The sequence below is a fragment of the Rhinatrema bivittatum genome, chromosome 5 (genome assembly GCF_901001135.1).
Source record: "Rhinatrema bivittatum chromosome 5, aRhiBiv1.1, whole genome shotgun sequence".
In the NCBI taxonomy this organism is placed as follows: Eukaryota; Metazoa; Chordata; class Amphibia; order Gymnophiona; family Rhinatrematidae; genus Rhinatrema; species Rhinatrema bivittatum.
The window spans coordinates 308,620,668-308,637,372 of NC_042619.1; the positions used below are offsets into that span (position 1 = coordinate 308,620,668).

The following is a 16,705-nucleotide window of genomic DNA, read 5'->3' on the forward strand; positions in this document are numbered from 1 at the left end:
GATCACAAGGAATTCAAGAAGGCTCTAAAAACCTATCTATTTAAAATAGCTTATGCAGGAATTGAGGAAGTGAATACCTCTCCTCAAAGCTCCCTATAATATCAGTATCGGTCTATGATACATATCTGGAGCCTAATAGACTGTTTGTTGCTAACTACTTGATAATGAGGATCTTGGTTTCTTAATTCTTCTTAAATTTCTGACTTTTCTTGTTTTGTTAAAAAATTTTCTTTTTAGTTAAGTCATGCAGAGTGTTAGGGATTATAATTATACAATGTATTTTTCTTCAATCTTTACTATTTTTTATTTATTTATTATGTTTTTTTATTTTCTTTAGTATTATTATTATTTTACCTTTTATAATTTGAAGTTGTGAACCGTTTTGGTCGGATACCCTCCGTGAAAATCGGTATATAAAATGTTTTAAATAAATAAATAAATAAAATCTTTTTTATCAGTGCTGATTTCTTTCGTTAGAAGAGGACAGAGTCGATTAGTAATGCAGCTGGTGAGTTGATGCCAAGAGATACAAGCAGTATTGGCATCAGAGAGGTCTAATTTATGGAGATCTTCTGTTATAGCTTCGATAATATCGTCTGTTTGGCATTTTTTTCTGAATTCAATGGTTCTTTTCTTTGAGTGTGTTGCTTGGGGGTTACAGTTAATGGAGCAGTGCGTGTCTACTCGGTAGTGGTCTGACCATGGTATAGGTGTGCATTGGGGGTGGTCAGGTTGTACGAGAGCGTTCGTAAAAATAACGTCCAGTGTATGGCCAGCCTTGTGTGTTGGGCCTGAGACAATTTGTTTAAATCCGATTGTGTTAAGGGTAGCGAGTGTGGCATCACATGCAGGTGTGAGGGGGGACCGGTCAAAATGGAGGTTTAGATCTCCAAGTATGATGGCTGGAATGTTGATGTCAATGTGTTTTGTAATGTATTCCGTAAGTGTTGAAGGATTTTTTTCCAGTATGCCAGGGGTTTTCTTTCTTATTGATTATAGGGGTTTTTTCTTTCTTATTGATTATAGGGGTTTTCTTTCTTTCTTATTGATTATAGGGTTTTTCTTTCTTATTGATTGTATATTGATCAGAAAAATAGTTAAAGTTGTGAGTAAGAGTGAATGTAAAGATATAGATGAGTTGGACACTGTTACTGGGATTACTTGTCTGTCTCGCAAAGCCGGCCGTCTAGGTTGAAGTGCTCCATATCTTCCTTATCCTGTAATAGTTGCGATGTTCATGTTGTTATCCTTCAGGATGTGGCTTTTTCCTAGTGAAAAAGGAAAATGGAATAGCAGAAATTAGTAAATATATATAAGGCGCACGAAGGGGCGCACAAAGAGGCATAACCCTTTGTCGCGCCCCTTCAGCGCGTGACGCCCCGGTGCGTGCGCCTCCGGCATCCTTCCGTGGCCCTTATGCCGACGCCTCCTGCTGACGTTGGAGGTAGGGTGGGGTTAAAATCGCACGGCACAAGGGAGGGCAAGAGATAGTTACAGCTCATACGGGGATTTCAGCGTTCAGCTGAAAAGCTGAGAAAGCTCCTGCCTTGAAGCTAGGAGCAGCGTTCTGATTCCAGGTTGCAGGTAGAAAATGTGTCCGGCGTCCTTCCGTGGCCCTTATGCTGATGCCTCCTGCTGACGTTTGAGGTAGGGCGGGGTTAAACCTGCGCGGCACAAGGGAGGGCAAGAGATGGTTACAGCCCAGACGGGGATTTCAGCGTTCAGCTGAAAGGCTGAGAAAGCTCCTGCCTTGAAGCTAGGAGCAGCGTTCTGATTCCAGGTTGCAGGTAGAAAATGTGTCCGGTGTCCTTCCGTGGCCCTTATGCCGACGCCTCCTGCTGACGTTGGAGGTAGGGCGGGGTTAAACCCGTGCAGCACAAGGGAGGGCAAGAGATTGTTACAGCCCAGACGGGGATTTCAGCGTTCAGCTGAAAAGCTGAGAAAGCTCCTGCCTTGAAGCTAGGAGCAGCGTTCTGATTCCAGGTTGCAGGTAGAAAATGTGTCTGGCGTCCTTCCGTTGTCCTTATGCCGACGCCTCCTGCTGATGTTGGAGGTAGGGTGGGGTTAAACCCGCGCGGCACAAGGGAGGGCAAGAGATGGTTACAGCCCAGACGGGGATTTCAGCGGTTGATGGTAAGATCTTGAATCCTAGTCCTTGTGTCTGCCATGTCTTGCCATGTACCCATGCTCGCACCAGCTCACCTCCCTCGGTTTGGCTTGGGGCTCCTCCCTGGGTCATGCCGTGGCCCAAGGACTCCCAACCCTGTTTAAGAGACGACTGCGCCTCTGTGCCTCAGAGCGTGACGGCCGACTGAGGTCGTGCTCATAACAAATGGTCAATTTTCTCAATGGAAAAGGGTAAACAGTGGAGTGCCTCAGGGATCTGTACTTGGACCAGTGCTTTTCTGGAAAGGAATACGATGGGTGAGGTTATCAAATTTGCTGATGATACAAAATTATTCAGAGTGGTTAAATCACAAGCGAATTGTAATACAATACAGGAGGACCTTGCAAGACTGGAAGATTGGGCATCCAAATGGAAGATGAAATTTAATGTGGACAAGTGCAAGGTGTTGCATATAGGGAAAAATAACCCTTGCTGTAGTTACATGATGTTAGGTTCCATATTAGGAGCTACCACCCAGGAAAAAGGTCTAGGCATCATAGTGGAAGACTTTAAAATCATCGGCTCAGTGTGCTGCAGCAGTCAAAAAAGCAAACAGAATGTTAGGAATTATTAGGAAGGGAATGGCTAATAAAACGGAAAATGTCATAATGCCTCTATATTGCTCCATGGTGAGACTGCATCTTGAATAGAGATGTGAATCGTATGATCGATCGTCTTAACGATAGATTTCGGCTGGGAGGGGGAGGGAATCGGATCGTCGCAGTTTGGGTTTTTAAAATATCGTGTAAATCGTGTAAATTGAAAACTGGCACACTAAAACATCCCTAAAACCCACCCCGACCCTTTAAAATAAATCCCCCACCCTCCCGAACCCCCCAAAATGCCTTAAATTACCTGGGGTCCAGTGGGGGGGAGGGGAAGGGGGAGGGCGTGAAAACCGGCACACTAAAACAACCCTAAAACCCACCCCGACCCTTTAAAATAAATCCCCCACCCTCCCGAACCCCCCCAAAATGCCTTAAATTACCTGGGGTCCAGAGGAAGGGTCCCGGTGTGATCTTTTACTCTCGGACCTCCGTTGCGTTGTAGAAATGGCGCCGGCGCTACCTTTGCCTTGTCATATGACATGTCAAAGGTAGCGCCGGCGCCATTTTGTTTTTTGTCCCCCGACGTCAGGAGCGTAGGAGATCGCTCCCGGACCCCCGCTGGACCCCCAGGGACTTTTGGCCAGCTTGGGGGGCCTCCTGACCCCCACAAGACTTGCCAAAAGTCCAGCGGGGGTCCGGAACGACCTCCTGCAGTCGAATCGTGTTGCCGTACGGCCGGCGCCATTTTGCTTAAAATGGCGCTGGCCATATTGCCGTACAGCAAAATGGCGCCGGCCGTACGGCAACACGATTCGAGTGCAGGAGGTCGTTCCCGGACCACCGTTGGACTTTTGGCAAGTCTTGTGGGGGTCAGGAGGCCCCCCCAAGCTGGCCAAAAGTCCCTGGGGGTCCAGCGGGGGTCCGGGAGTGATCTCCTACGCTCGTGATGTCGGGGAACAGAAACCAAAATGGCGCCGGTGCCATTTTCTATCAACGCGCCCGACGCCCGAGAGTGGAAGATCACAACGGGACCCCCCCACTGGACCCCAGGTAATTTAAGACATTTTGGGGGGGTTCGGGAGGGTGGGGGATTTATTTTAAAGGGTCGGGGTGGGTTTTAGGGATGTTTTAGTGTGCCGGTTTTCCCGCCCTCCCCCTTCCCCTCCCCCCGATTTACGATTTTTGACGATAAATCGGGGGAATTCCTATTAAATATCGCCTCTAATGATTTTTGACGATTTAAAATATATCGGACGATATTTTAAATCGTCAAAAAACGATTCACATCCCTAGGTATTCGTAATGACCATCGCGCATATTGAAGGCGGCCTTCCACTCGTCCCCAGGCTTTATTTGAACCAGATTGTAGGCCCCGCGAAGGTCCAATTTTGTGAAGATTCTGGCTCCCTGGAGCCGGTCCAAGAGTTCAGGATTGAGTGGGTGCAGGTAACGATCCCTGCGAATGATAGCATTGAGTCCTTGGTAGTCTATGCAAGGTCTTAACGAACCATCCTTTTTGGCTACGAAAAAGAATCCAGCGCCCGCTGGAGACATGGAGGGGCGAATGAAACCCCTGTCAAGGTTTTCTTTAATGTATTGGCACATTGCTTGGGTCTCAGGCAGAGATAAGGATACACTCCAAGAAGATGACCTGTTGCAAAGGCAAAGAGTTGGAGACTGCTGCGGGGTTTAAATACCCCTCTGGAGTGATGTCATCCATCGGGGCTGGGCCGAGGTTTCCTGCCATGGCCCCTTTAAAGGGCAGAGTCTCCCGCGTGCGTGCACCTAGGGAGAGCCCCGCTGATCGGAGATGGACGGCATTTGCTGCCATGGGTGAGGCCGTGGTCGGCCTGCCCCAGAGCCGGGCGCACTGAGTCGGACTGCGGCAGCGACCAGCAATGGAGAAAGTAGGGGGGAGCGGCCGTGGCCAGGACCCACAACAGGAACATCCCACATGAAAGGAAGTCAGTGTGACCATCACTTGGCATCTGACTTCCTTATATGCATAAGAAAGTAAAATAAAGCTTTTAATTACAGGGAACATACTGTCTCTATTGTATGCTATGTCCTTGGTATAACATTTTCACTGCAATATTGTTAAAATGAGCAATATTTTTGCCCATGATAATTTGACTGAGTAGATTTACATAAATAACTCCACTTCTTAATTGTGTTACTAAGATATAAAAATGCATTGTGTGAATGCAGCTAAAGGTTTTCCTAGAGTTAGGAAAGAGAGAATGAAATGGATAGATTTCTAAACTGTATAATGTAGGCAGGGGCAGAATGAAAGAAAATATCAGCCCAGGGGATTTTTTCAAAATAGGCCCACGGGCTATATGTATGACACCCTTGTGAGCTATGGGGTAGATTTTCAGACGAGCGCGAACAGCCTACTTTTGTTTGCGCTCCAGGCGCAAACAAAAGTACGCTGGATTTTAGTAGATACGCGCGTAGTCGCGCGTATCGGCTAAAATCCTGGATCGGCGCGTGCAAGGCTATCGATTTCGTATAGCCTGCGCGCGCCGAGCCGCGCAGCCTACCCCCGTTCCCTCCTAGGCCGCTCCGAAATCGGAGCGGCCTAGAAGGGAACTTTCCTTTGCCCTCCCCTCACCTTCCCCTCCCTTCCCCTACCTAACCCACCCGCCCGGCCCTGTCTAAACCCCCATCCTACCTTTGTCGGGGGATTTACGCCTCCCAGAGGGAGGCGTAAATCCCCGCGTGCCAGCGGGCCTCCTGTGCGCCGGGCCGCGTCCTGGGGGCGGGTACGGAGGGCGCGGCCACGCCCCCAGGCCGTAGCCACGCCCCGTACCCGCCCCCAAAACGCTGCCGACACCCCCCGCAACGCCGCGCGCTCCGGCCCCGCCCCCCGACACGCCTCCCGACACGCCCACTCTGAAAACCCCGGGACTTACGCGAGTCCCGGGGTTCTGCGCGCGCCGGTGAGCCTATGTAAAATAGGCTCACCGGCGCGCAGGGCCCTGCTCGCGTAAATCCGCCCGGTTTTGGGCGGATTTACGCGAGCAGGGCTCTGAAAATCCGCCCCTATCTGTGCAGCACATGTTTCAACGGCTCCCAAAACCATGCCAAGCCAACCTTTGGGAGGTCCATCTTATGACCTGGAACCAAAATATCTCTAACACAAATTCCACTTTTTTCTAAATAAGAACAATGCACCCTAGATCAGGGATGAGTAAACTGAACTGCAGTCCCCAATTCTCTAGACCAGTGGTTCTCAACCCTGTCCTGGGGACCCCACCAGCCAGTCGGGTTTTCAGGATACCCACAATGAATATGCATGAGAGAACATTTGCATGCACTGCCTCCATAACATGCAAATTTTCTCTCATGCATATTCATTGTGGATATCTTGAAAACCCGACTGGCTGGTGGGGTCCCCAGGACAGGCTTGAGAACCACTGCTCTAGACAAATGGTTGGTCCCATGCCCACCACAAGTCTGGTTAACAAAGTAAATGACAGCAGAAAAAGACCTAAGTGGTCCATCCAGTCTACCCAGCAAGTTTTTTTTGTTTTTATTTTATTTCTTTTCAGGGTAATAACTGCTGCTCGGTGCAGGTTATCTCTTTTCTTCATTTCTGCCTGTAGCTACTATGGATCCTCTGTGTTATCCCACACCCTTTTGAACTGCATTACATTTCTTGTCTTCACTACCTCTTCTGGGAAGGCAATTCATGCATCCATTACCTTTTCAGTGAAGAAAGTTTTCCTAACACTGTTCCTATCCCATCAGTGTTTCATATCTTGACCCTTTAGTTCTCCAGATTTCTTTCCATCAGAAAAGGTTGTATCCTTGTGCATCAGTAATGCTTTTCAGAAATGTAAAGGTCTGCATCTGTTGTGTCCGTAGGTGCCCGATGCCCTCTCTCCGCCCTCCTTACCTCTTTACCTCTTTGGCGCCTCCCTCTTCATCCGCGGGAAGATTGGCTACAGTGGCGTCCTTCTGCCGAGGCTCTTCCGGCATCCCTGGATTGGCTCGACGCTGTCTCCACCATGTTTCCTGGAGGCCTAGGGGCGCATGCGCGGCCCCGACTGAACTACCGGCAATGGCGCGAACCTCGGGGGCGTCCCCTGAAGATGACATCATCTGCGACGGATATAAAAGGTCTTGGAATTTGCTAATACATCGAGTTAGCAAGGATTGACTATGGACCCTCTTAGTCTATCTAAACTTGGGATGTGAATCGTGTGCCCGATCGTCTTAATGATCGAAATCGTCTGGCAGGAGAAGAAAATCGTGTTTGGCACAATTTTTTAGTTAAAAAAATCTTTTTTTCCGATTAGTGCGCACTAACGGGAGTTAGTGCGCGCTAACAGAAAATGATACAATTTGACACTTTTCAGGTCAGTGAAGGTCAGTTTAGGAATGAATATGTATTCCTATTGGACTACAAGGCAAAACATTAAACTGGTTCAGCTCATATCTAAAAAACAGGTTTTTCCAAGTTCATATCAATAACACATTATCAGAAAAAATCAACCTCAAAACAGGGGTTCCGCAGGGATCAGCCCTGTCTGCGACCCTTTTTAACATAAACATGCTGCCATTATGCCACTTACTGGCAGGACTAGGAATTATATATTACATTTATGCTGACGATATCCAACTAATTCTACCTATAGATGACACAATAGAGAAAACATTAAATCTAGCTAACATGTACCTAAGCATTATAAAACAACTACTGACACAAATGGAACTTGTTACTAATATTGATAAAACAGAATTTCTACACCTAGAACGGAAAAACACTGAAATCAGTCAAACCTTAATAATCCTCAAAGACAACCAGAAAATTGAACTAGCAGGAAAAGTACGTAACCTTGGAATAATAATGGACCCTGAAATCAATCTAAAACAGCACATATCACTAAAAGTAAAGGAAGGATACACAAAACTCATGGTACTCAGAAAACTAAAACCACTACTAACTCAAAATGATTTCTGAACAATTCTACAGGCACTAATTTTCTCCAGCACGGATTACTGTAATGCCCTGCTGCTAGGACTACCAAATACTACGTTAAGACCACTTCAAATACTTCAGAACACAGCAGCTAGAATACTAACCGGAAAAAGGAGGAGGGACCACATAACCGAAACCCTAGCGGAACTACATTGGTTACCGATTGAACACAGAATTAAATACAAAACCCTATGTACCATCCATAAACTAATTCATGATGAGAAATCAGACTGGCTAAACACAGCATTACGGGTACACGTCCCACACAGAAATCTTCGACCAGCAAATAAAGCACCCCTAACCATCCCTTCAGTTAAAACAGCAAGACTAACCCAAGTGAGGGAAAGGGCCTTATCATTAGCAGGACCCACAATTTGGAACACAATGCCTCCAGAGATCAGATTACAAAGTGATCTGAAGGCATTTAAGAAAAGTTTAAAAACATGGCTTTTTAAACAGGCATTTTACAAGGAGACGGGAGAATAGAAATTATTCAGGAATAAGCAGATAAGCACCGACACACAGTACTTAGGACAATACAGTAGAGTAGTCTATGAACCCCACATCACAACTAGCATATTGATAACACTATGTATGATAAATTTACCCGTAAAAGTACTTTCAGTACACTCGGTCATGACCCACTTCTCTAAAAATTATTTTGTCTAATGATATATTGTAACCGAACCTTTGACGGCACCTGTTAGAATGTACTATAGTACACTTTTACCTACATTAAATATGTGCCTACATGTAAACCGTTGCGATGGTATATAACTTAGCGACGGTATAGAAAAGATTTTAAATAAATAAATAAATAAATATTCATGTTACCAAGGTTCCCACTGACAATATATGGGGGATGGGAAATGGAAACAGTTGGTAGCTTGACAAAAAAAGTAATGTAATCAATGTGACTAGAACTTGTGCCCTATCCCTGATACCAGGAGTGTTGTGATCTTCCTGCACGCAGTGCCCTAACCCTGATACTGGGAGTGTTGTGATTTTCCTGCACACAGTGCCCTATCCCTGATACCAGGGGTGTTGTGATCTTCCTGCACTCAGTGCCATATCCCTGATACTGGGAGTGTTGTGATCTTCCTGCACAGTGTGCCCTAACCCTGATACCGGGAGTGTTGTGATCTTCCTGCACACAGTGCTCTAACCCTGATACCGGGAGTGTTGTGATCTTCCTGCATGCAGTGCCCTATCCCTGATACCGGGAGTGTTGTGATCTTCCTGCACACAGTGCCCTATCCCTGATACCGGGAGTGTTGTGATCTTCCTGCACGCAGTGCCCTAACCCTGATACCGGGAGTGTTGTGATCTTCCTGCACGCAGTGCCCTAACCCTGATACCAGGGGTGTTGTGATCTTCCTGCACGCAGTGCCCTAACCCTGATACCAGGGGTGTTGTGATCTTCCTGCACAGATGATGCAGAATATGGCAGCTAAAATGATTTTTGTTCAATTTCAAAGACATAGTACATTGCCCTTACTATGGAGTCTTCATTGATTGCCCTTGAAAGAAAGGGTGAAAGTTAAGTTAATGACCCTGCTGCTTCATCTGGTGAAGGGCGAGGAGTCAGGGTGTTTACAGAGATTAGTCACCGGGTATGTCCCAGGTTGTATTCTTCATTTGCTACTGGGTGTTTTTTTGCAGATACCTACGAGGAAGGAAATGTATAGGTCTTCAGTCCAATGTTTTTGAAGCTGTTCTGGAGCTTTGGAATTAAGAACCCTTGGATGTTAGGCTAGAATGTAATTGTTAGGCATTCAGGAAAAAGTTAAAAACATGGATATTCCCTGATGGATAAATGGGATAGGAGAGTATTATTGTAGGGGTTTATGGTTAATTTGTGGCAAGGTGGTAGGAGAAGGTTGGTTAGTGGCTGTATACTATCTGGTGGGATAAGTATTTGGGGAATATGAAAGCTCTCTCAGTTTAATGGCAGAAGAAAGGACAAATAAAAGGGATGATGTGGGGGGTTTAGTTTGGCATAAGGATACTTTATTTATTTAATTACTTTTAATGTTTCTATATGAATTCTTATATGTGATTGTACACCACTTTGGACAGGCTGATATCTGCTGGAATACTATAAAAATAATAAATGAAATAAAATGGAGAGGTGAGGGCTTAGAAGGGAGGCTCAGAGCCCTCATGTTTTGGGCAAATTTGGATGGGACAGGAAGATTCCTCCACCTATGGCTGCAGTGTTTTCTTTTTGTTTGAGGCCTACAGTGTAAGTATTGAGCACTATGGCCAAAAACAGCTTTAGTGATTTTGCACGATGGGGAGGAAGATCAAACCTATTGGCTCAGAGGTATTTATTTTTATTTCATTTATTTTAAAAAATGTTTATAGTCCACTTATAATAAATGCATACTAAGTGGATTAGAAAGTCAAAACATAAAACATTAATAATATAAAACATAACAAAAACAACAATAATGAAATAAAACAGCAATTAGAATAATATTTAGAGCAGAAATACAAAAAGTACCATAAAATAGATAAAAGATATCTAATTAATTTCAATTAGTGGTAACAAAAAAGGCTTCCTGAAAATGCCATTAGCATTTTCCAAAATAATTAAAGGTCCTTTATAGATCTTAGTTCAACAGGAAGGCCGATCCATAACACAGGGCCTATAATAGAGAGGGCATGGTTTCTTGTCTTTTGCCTTTGGAACCTCAAGTAGGTGGAGACCAGCAGAGCATAGTGATCATGGTGGTACTTAATACTTAATTTAGACAAATATAATGGGGGATCATCTTGTAATGATTATGAACCAAGTTTATAACTTTACATTTTATATATCATAAGACAGGAAGCCAGTGTAGTCGCTGTAGTATCGGGGTGATATGATCTCTTATATGGGACTTTGCCACAAACAATTTTATTAGCTACTTAATCAGAAAAACCAAAATATAGCTATCTGGGTACAAGAACCTGGATAACTTTAGACCTGCTTTCAGCCATATTCAAACATAACTGGATAACATATCTGGCTAACTCTAGATATTGGAGTTAGCTGGATAAGTTGTCCAGCTACCTTAACTCTACGCCAGAATGCCTTCATCTAATCCACCTAATGATGTACCCAGACACATTTTTTCTGGTTAGGGGCAATTCAAAAAGTTACCTGGACAAACCTCTTTGCATATGAACCTCTATCAATATTTTTTTCTTTTTTCTTTATGCTTTTTATAATTTACAATCAAGAATAATCTTGAATAGGGAGAAATACTAAATTGAGACAAATGTTACATTATAAGTGCACAAGGAAAATAATTACATTCTTATTCCAAAGACTAGTGCACATAAGGAGAAAAGAAATTAAAAGGAAAAAAAATAGAAGAAATAACAAGCCTAATTATCCTTGGCTTCAAATGATATGGAGAGTTTTCAATTTGAAATAACCTTACTCACCAAGAAATTCTCCAATTGTACAGGGTCATAAAACATATATCTAACCTGTTGTAACTTAATGATGCATTTACATGGAAACCTGAGCTAAAAGGTCGCTCCAAGACCTTTCTCTTTTAGACAAAAATAACCTCCTGCATTGTTGTGCTTCCTTCACAATGTCAGGAAATATCAAAATTTTATGTCCCAAGAACTCATAGTCCTTGAGTTAAAGAATAGCCTTGATGTCCATTGCTCGCAAATTCTCTGGAAAATTCAAATAACAAGTTTGCAGAATCTTGAGCAAGGGAATCTGATTGTTCCAAAAAATTTGACAAATCAAAGGACAATGGAGCAACATTTACAGCTTCTTAAGATGATGATGCATTAACATCGAACAAGTAATGTATCTTATTAACGTATGGAACTGCTTACTTAGAAAGCTTTAGAAAGTCAATATAAAACTTCTTAAACATATCTATTGGAACAGTCATTGAACACAGAGGAAAGCTCAGAAATCTTACATTTTTCCTTCTGTTATAGTTCCCAAAGTTCTCAATCTTATGATGAAAAATAGCAGTATCGGATCTATATAAAGTGGAATATGCCTCTTCAGTGGTAGATAGTTGATTAGAATGATCTCTAATTGTTCGAGTGTTCTTTCTAGCCTGTAGAGCTACTCCTTCCAAGTTAAGTAAAACAGAAACTATTCTTTATGTAAGAATATTTTCCAACTTAGATATAACTCTCCATGGCATATCCCACGTTATAATCTCCTTGCTGTAAACTAATAGAAGAAACAGTCATTTTGAGAAAAGATGACAAAAAAGACGAACCTTGCTTAGGGGACTCTCCTGCCAGAGTGGGAGTCAAAGAAGCCACTTCTGCAGCTCTAGGCCCAATCTCAGTCCTGAAAGGAGAACTCGCCATCACCTGAGGTGCCTATAGAAACTGAAGTTGCATCCAACATGGAAGAAAAATCCTCAAATGCAGCTTGTGAGGCTTGAGGCACAAACTGGGAAGACTCAAGAGTCAGTTGAGAATTAGAGAAGGTAAGAGGAAGTTTGGCCAAATAAACCCTTGCAGATCCCTTTTTTTCCTCATTCCAAGGAATGAGTCAAGAAAACTATTAGAAAGAGTAAAAATCCGCACAAAGGGAAGGGGCGCCGCTTTGGTGCGTGCCGATGCTCGCCGGTTCTTATGCTCACCTGCGAGGACCTCCAGTAGCAGTTATAGGTGGCTTGGCATAGCCTGATGAAAACACCCAGAGATATCTCTCTCTCTCCTCTCCACTTCTATCAAGTTTTCTAAATAGCATTCAAACCTCTCAGGATGATGAATCACATCTTATTAGTAGCAATGAACTATGATAAATCATTGCTAATCCAACCCCTTTCTCCCAGTCATTGACTGATGAATAATTAAATATTCCAGGAGACACAACTGCAATAACAGCACCCTCTAGGTTTATCTAACCATCTCTCAGTGACAGGTGAGGTCCATCCAATAATCCAAGATGAAACCATACAGTTGATAATTTACTGTTGATTGACTTAGCATTTAATTAAACTTCTGTGAAGTATTCATCAAGGATCCATTTTTAAAAATCCACCATATAAAGAATCCTACAAGGGGTGATCAAAGCACTGCCCACCCTGGCTTTAAGCCAATAACCATCAGGCTTCCTGGACCCTATCTCCCCCTTTTCAAGATCCCTGATTCTTTCTATTACAACTCCCTGAATCCTTATCCAAACACATTCAGCAACTGCCCACCTAATCACAGAATTAGAAAATCAGACCTTAAACATTTCCTCCTTGCAGATCCTGAAGGGGGATATAAAGGGCACATCCCCTTGGATTTGCCCCTTTGGAGGTGATTTGCTGGTGGCAATGGGCTTTCTGACTTCCTGGGGCTGGCAACCACACTCATGGAGGGCAGAGCAAGGCATAGCAGGCATAACCAAGCATTTCCTGGAACAGACAAATATTCAGAAGACAGTAGTGGGGAGAAGGGCTCTAAGCAGGGCATCAAATGGTAATACAGTCCTGCTTCTCCTGCTGTAAAAAAGCAGCTCTTTGCCTCTAGCAGGTCTGTTTTCCAGTTTCTGGGGCCAGCAATGACATTGGGGTTGCCAGGGGTCCAGCTTTGTGTTGGTCAGTCACCCTGTCACCTTGTCTGGGAGTTAGATCCCATCTCACACACACACACACACACACACACACACACACCCCTGCCTGACAAAAATAAAATTCTAACAGTCTCGACTCTTGTGCAGGTTACAGTGAGCACAAGTATGGGGGTGGCTACCACAGAATAAGTGGTAGACATGTGGGGACAGAAAGTGGGTCAGCATGCACTCCTTTTATAGTCCCCATGTTGGTTCTGTCACCTGTTGGTGGGATGTGGGCCTGTAAGAGACACTCATGCCAACTCCTTCCCCATCTCAAGTATGCACCCGCCACCCTAAGAAGCTTACTGGGTTGCAGCCACACTTTTCCCACCCCATTGACAAAAGTGCCTTGTGCATGCTAAAGGCTGAGACTAATCTAGCTGCAGTATCTGGACCAGCTGTATCTCACAGCCCAGTGCCACAGAGGAATACCAACAAGCTGGTCCCCAGCCACCCCACTGCCACAGGAGACAGCACCTCCCCAAAGGCCGGGTGCCCCCCACCCTTATCCCATAGGAGAGAGCAGCTGCACATAGAGGAGAGGAGTGCAGGGGCAGGTCAGGAGTGGCCAATGTGATCTGGGCCCCGCATGAACAAAGGGAGTGGATCAGTTCAGCCCCTGTCCCACCAGAGCAGGAGAACAGCCCACCAAGGCTGATCTTGGGCTAGAGGAGAGAGCAGGTTCCCAGTCTAGTCTAAACCAGTATCCATGCTGTCTGTCCTAGCAGGCTGCAGGAGAGAGTAGTTGTACAGGTCAATTGCGCATCTGGCCTCTTCCAGAGGTGAAGAATGCAGAGGAAAATGATCTGGCTGGGTCCTGCTCTACAGCATTGAAACCTGGCAGCCCAGTAGAGTTCTTGGGTCAATTCTCCCCCCACCCCACAGACATATTTTGTCTACTTAGTTTGGGGAAGAAAAGGGTAGGGAAGTCATATTGGTGGTGGGGGGGAGGGACAGCCTGATTCAGCACAAACACCTGGAGTATTGGACGTCTCTGCCCCCCATAATCCTCCTAAAGTATGCATATTCCCCACCTCTTTGGCCCTTCCACTTCCAGGAAAGCAAAACTTCAATAGGACAATCCGGTCCACAGAAGGAGTCTTCTGCAATATGGTGAGTTAAATTTCTATTTTATTTTGGGTGTCCTCCTTTTCAGGTCCTCTTAGTCACTCTAGATGACATCCGTACAGGGCAGGGTCAGGCATAGAGGATGGAGACAAACATGGCAGAGATTTTTCAGAATAATCTGGCCTTCAGAAGAACAGCGGGGAGGAGGGAGCGGGGGGTTGGATGTCTCCAAGCAGGGTGCCAGATGATTGAGATATATGTTTGTTTGTGCAAGAGAACCATTTCTATTGCCTTTAATTGTGTATGGTGGTATTTATCTTTTTTGACTTACTAAAAAATGGACTTTTCTCATACTCTTACCTGAGGGTATTTGTAGATACCTGTGACTCTTGCTATTGAATGTGTTGAATCAGATGACAAGTCTCCAATGACACCAGCTAGAGTGCCTCTCTCTCCGCAGCTGTAGTTAGGGACGGGTTCCTTTTTCTTAGATATTATGCTCAGGATGCTCAGTATGGATTTAATATCACTGGAACAGGAGTCATAGATACGGTATCCTAGGGTAATGTTGGGTAATAGTTCTGCATTGGTGTTGATCTCATCGATTGCAAACAGGAAAGCCAATAGATGTTGATAATACTGAAGAACCGATCTGTGAAAATAAGCACATGTTTTATAATACCACCAGGAAATTAAACTGTAGTAAGTGAATTTGAGGTGTGGGATATTTGGCAGAAGTACTTTTATATTATCAGGAGATGCAAAATTAATATTGTAATCAAAGCAAATGTAAGACTGACCCGGGTTTTCCTATAGGCGCTAGGGCACACACTTAATATCAGGGTTAAGTCCTGAACTCTATCAACCTGTAAGCAGTTCCTCCATTGAAGGAATGAAGGACAAAGCTCCAAGGCCCTGTGCATTATGTATGCTTTCTTCTGTGTAACCACTTGTTCATTTTTTAGATTGAATTCAAGGGCCACAGAGTTCCCAGGATGCTATCAACAGTCAAGATCTTTCTTTTGCTCTGCCATCTCATCACACACTTGGCTCCTGGGATGCTGGGGTTCACTGGCAGGGAGGAGACATAAACCTCCAGGGCCCTTAGTGCAGTAGTAGAAATCAACACAGACATTCAGTCTCACCCACATCTTAACCAATGACCAGAACAGAAGATAGTCATGGTGGAAGAGTTCAATAGGTCGTAGAGGAACCAAAAATGAGAGCAAAGAGCTGGTAATGATGTTTAATGAAAAAGGAAATTTATTTTAACTTAAAAAACATTATTCATGCCAATTGTTAGGGGAGCACTAGAGAGCGGTCCCACTTCTGGAGAGGTAGTGTGCCCTTGGACCACGGCGCGACTGCTGAGGGGCTCCGAGGAAGCACCGAGGCAGGCAAGACATGTCCAAGCACGAGCAGACAGGCTGAAGACCAGGAGCGCATCAAGAGAGACCTAACAATGCAATGCTGGTCTTTGGGGTAGCCCTCTGGCCACTCGATAGCCCTTTCGGACCTGCCTCCTGGAACAGCAGATGCAACAGGATGGACAGAGGTCGAGGACAGGTGATGGTACTGAAACAAGATGAAGACACTTGAAGACATGGTCAAGATGAAGGTACTTGCAGTCAAGGTCAGGCTATACACAAGGCACTACACTTGATGAGAGAACAAAGGACCGCAGGGTTAAAGCTCAGGAAGCGATGGAATCCGGGCAACACTCAAAGCAGGTTCTGGCCGGAGTAGAGACTTCAGTGACCTGGTGCAATCTGCAACGTGGCAGATACACTGCAAGTCCAATCCGCCGGGGGGAGGCTAAGGCGAAGCCAGAACCAAGGACATCCGGATACTAGGACATCAGGACATCTGAACTTCATACCCCTAGGACACTCAGTCAAGAGCATCAAGGAGGCGCCGAGAGATGGAACATCTGGGTATCAGAACATCTAGAGAACAGAACATCTGGAACATCAGGACATCTGGAGAACAAGACATCTGGAACATCAGGAACATCAAGGCAATGACAAGACAGAGATACAGGATCCGACAAGAGACCAGGAACACAGAAGAAGACAATAAGGAAATTCCCATAAAGAACGGAATGCCTTGAAGAAGCTCACAACGAAGAAACGTCCAGGAGCAGACTGGCTCCTTGGAAAGGCAACGAAGAACTGAAGATGGACCCTCTTTATAAAGCTGAAGAGGAATACCCAGGATAACATCATCAGGAGGGGTGGCGGGATTACTCCCACCACAGGCCCCTTAAAAACCAGAGAGAGGCGCTGCCTCGCGCCAAGGGGCAGGACCCTGGAGAATGGCATCCATGCCGCAAAGAAGGAAGCTAGAGGTGG

The 16,705-nt window shown here is 45.0% G+C and overlaps 1 protein-coding gene across 1 annotated transcript in view; it reads right to left on the bottom strand.

Annotated features, from left to right (window-relative positions):
• Positions 1-16,705, bottom strand: part of LOC115092445 (vomeronasal type-2 receptor 26-like) — a 167,881-nt gene that overhangs the window by 98,310 nt on the left and 52,866 nt on the right. The window contains exon 2 of the mRNA XM_029603278.1: positions 14,715-15,006. Within this exon, the coding sequence (XP_029459138.1) occupies positions 14,715-15,006 (292 nt within the window). The remainder of the gene's footprint in view (positions 1-14,714; positions 15,007-16,705) is intronic.